At 34.6% G+C, this 2,006-nt stretch overlaps 1 protein-coding gene across 1 annotated transcript in view; it reads right to left on the bottom strand.

The window, feature by feature from the left end:
* LOC108570605 (OTU domain-containing protein 5-B) overlaps positions 1 to 2,006 on the bottom strand; it is a 3,485-nt gene that overhangs the window by 151 nt on the left and 1,328 nt on the right. The window contains exons 4-12 of the mRNA XM_017932490.1: positions 1,976 to 2,001; positions 1,643 to 1,791; positions 1,406 to 1,561; positions 1,172 to 1,328; positions 863 to 1,074; positions 628 to 747; positions 400 to 555; positions 142 to 328; positions 6 to 33 (exon numbers count right to left, since the gene is read on the bottom strand). Coding sequence (XP_017787979.1) covers positions 6 to 33; positions 142 to 328; positions 400 to 555; positions 628 to 747; positions 863 to 1,074; positions 1,172 to 1,328; positions 1,406 to 1,561; positions 1,643 to 1,791; positions 1,976 to 2,001 — 1,191 coding nt within the window. The remainder of the gene's footprint in view (positions 1 to 5; positions 34 to 141; positions 329 to 399; positions 556 to 627; positions 748 to 862; positions 1,075 to 1,171; positions 1,329 to 1,405; positions 1,562 to 1,642; positions 1,792 to 1,975; positions 2,002 to 2,006) is intronic.

The raw sequence follows: 2,006 nt of genomic DNA, 5'->3' as shown, positions 1-2,006 counted from the left end.
TGAGTATATCACTGTCTTCCCAATCGGTCAAACCTAGTAATACATAAAAATAGTTTTGCATGGTAAAAATTATCCTTCTTCGTCAAAATTATTGGTTGATTTAAAAGTGATTATATACGTTACCATGGTTTAACTTCTTACCAAACACTTCAGGAGGAAGACGGTTGAACAACGAGATGTCTGGTGAAGCATGAGCTTCTTTACTGCTGCCTGGTACAGGTTCTTGAGAGATTTTAGGTTCAAATTCTGAGGTGATGTGAGCTATGGTAGATCCTTGAGTCGATTGATGTTGCGGGGATCGTTTGTTGTATCTTACCGAATCGTTTACCTAAAATCATTAATTAAAATATACAAAACATTAAAGCTATATTGCTTTAGCAACGTCAGTATAAAGCGGACCTTCGGAGAATTACGTAAAGTATCTTGGCTAGTTTGGGTCGTGGTTGGAGAAGAAGTGTGACTACGTTGTTGACCACGACCTCCATGAGAGTGAAAATGCGTGTGACTATGTTGCGCACTTGTTACCGTACTTGTACTGCTACTACTGGCTGATCGCTTCAATGAATTACGAAATGGTCTTTAACATTCCTAATGAAAAAGTTCGAATGAAAATCACATGAAACTTACAGCTTTTCGCATCTCATTATCCCTTAACCACTGCAAATAACTTTCCCTAGCAACTTGTTCTTCTATGGCTTCGTTTGTTGCTTCCCAATCAGTTGCTTTTATTTTATCTTCTAGCATCGTCTACGAACAGATAAAAAATTAATTCTTCTTGTGTAAAATGTAAAAATTGCAACGATTATGGAATACGCAGAAGCATAATATTTGAATATAAAAAGTTATTACAATAATTTTTAACCTGTTCAATGTGCAACTCTTCACTTTGACGGACTGCATCTGATACAAGTTGCCGATCTGCTGATCCAGGATTGTACGATGGTAGGCCAAGTCCAACACCAATTGTAGCTTTATACGGATCTACTATGCTATTATAATGACTACCACGTTGGTAAGACAATCGTATCGGTTCATTATCACTTTCAACCATTGTATGGAAGATATTGATTGGTTCTGTGTACAATAACAAAAGATGATATTACTAAACATATAAAAAAGATTTATTTTAAGCATTGAAATGGTGTAAGCGTATATTAACACACACACACACCTGGACTGTAACAATACAACTGAATGCTACGATTATACATTTCAGACATTGCTTGCATCTCTATATGATTTCCATGTACATATTCTTGTCGTTTCCTATCTACATATGTGCTAAAATCTTCCGCTACGAAGTGAGAAAAAAACTCTTGATTGGAAGCCTAGAAAATTAGATGATACAAGAAATTAATTTATTCTGAGACAATAGATTCCTATCATCTTTGTATATGCTACTTACAATGTAATCCATGCAATGTTTCCGCACTACACCATGCATTTCTTGGTCACCATAAACTTGGTCTGCAACAGCTCTAAACAGGCATGCTCCATCCTCCCCCATTTTTTTGACAATAAATCCCATTTTTCGCATTCGTTTTTCAAACCACCTATCACGCTACATATAAAAAATACAATATATTTCCATCATTCAATATTCAAAAAATATGTAACTTTAAAAGTTTTTAACTGAATCAACCTCCTGCCATTCAGCCAATGTAAGATTATTCCCAGTTCGGCCAGTATATTCATCACCACTATTATAACCATTAGCTGATTCATGTTCTAGGTTTGCAGCAGCTCCAACAATAGCCATTCGATTGTTGGCTATGACACCAGCATCTGTAGCTAAATAAATTGTAATATTTATTATTATTTCTGATAACAAATATTTTGTAAGTAATATCAAAAAATATTCTAATAATATAAAAGCAAAACATCTTTGCTAGTACAATTTAATCTGCTTTGTGATTGTTCTAATATGAAATGAATAATGTAACATATTGATAAAAGAAGCATTACAAATATGAACCTTGTAAGCCACTGCAAGATGCAGTGGGTGG

The sequence above is a fragment of the Habropoda laboriosa genome, unplaced genomic scaffold, assembly GCF_001263275.1.
Source record: "Habropoda laboriosa isolate 0110345459 unplaced genomic scaffold, ASM126327v1 scaffold101, whole genome shotgun sequence".
In the NCBI taxonomy this organism is placed as follows: domain Eukaryota; kingdom Metazoa; phylum Arthropoda; class Insecta; order Hymenoptera; family Apidae; genus Habropoda; species Habropoda laboriosa.
The sequence above is the reverse complement of the archived record's forward strand: the minus strand, read 5'-3'. Positions and strand labels throughout refer to the sequence as shown.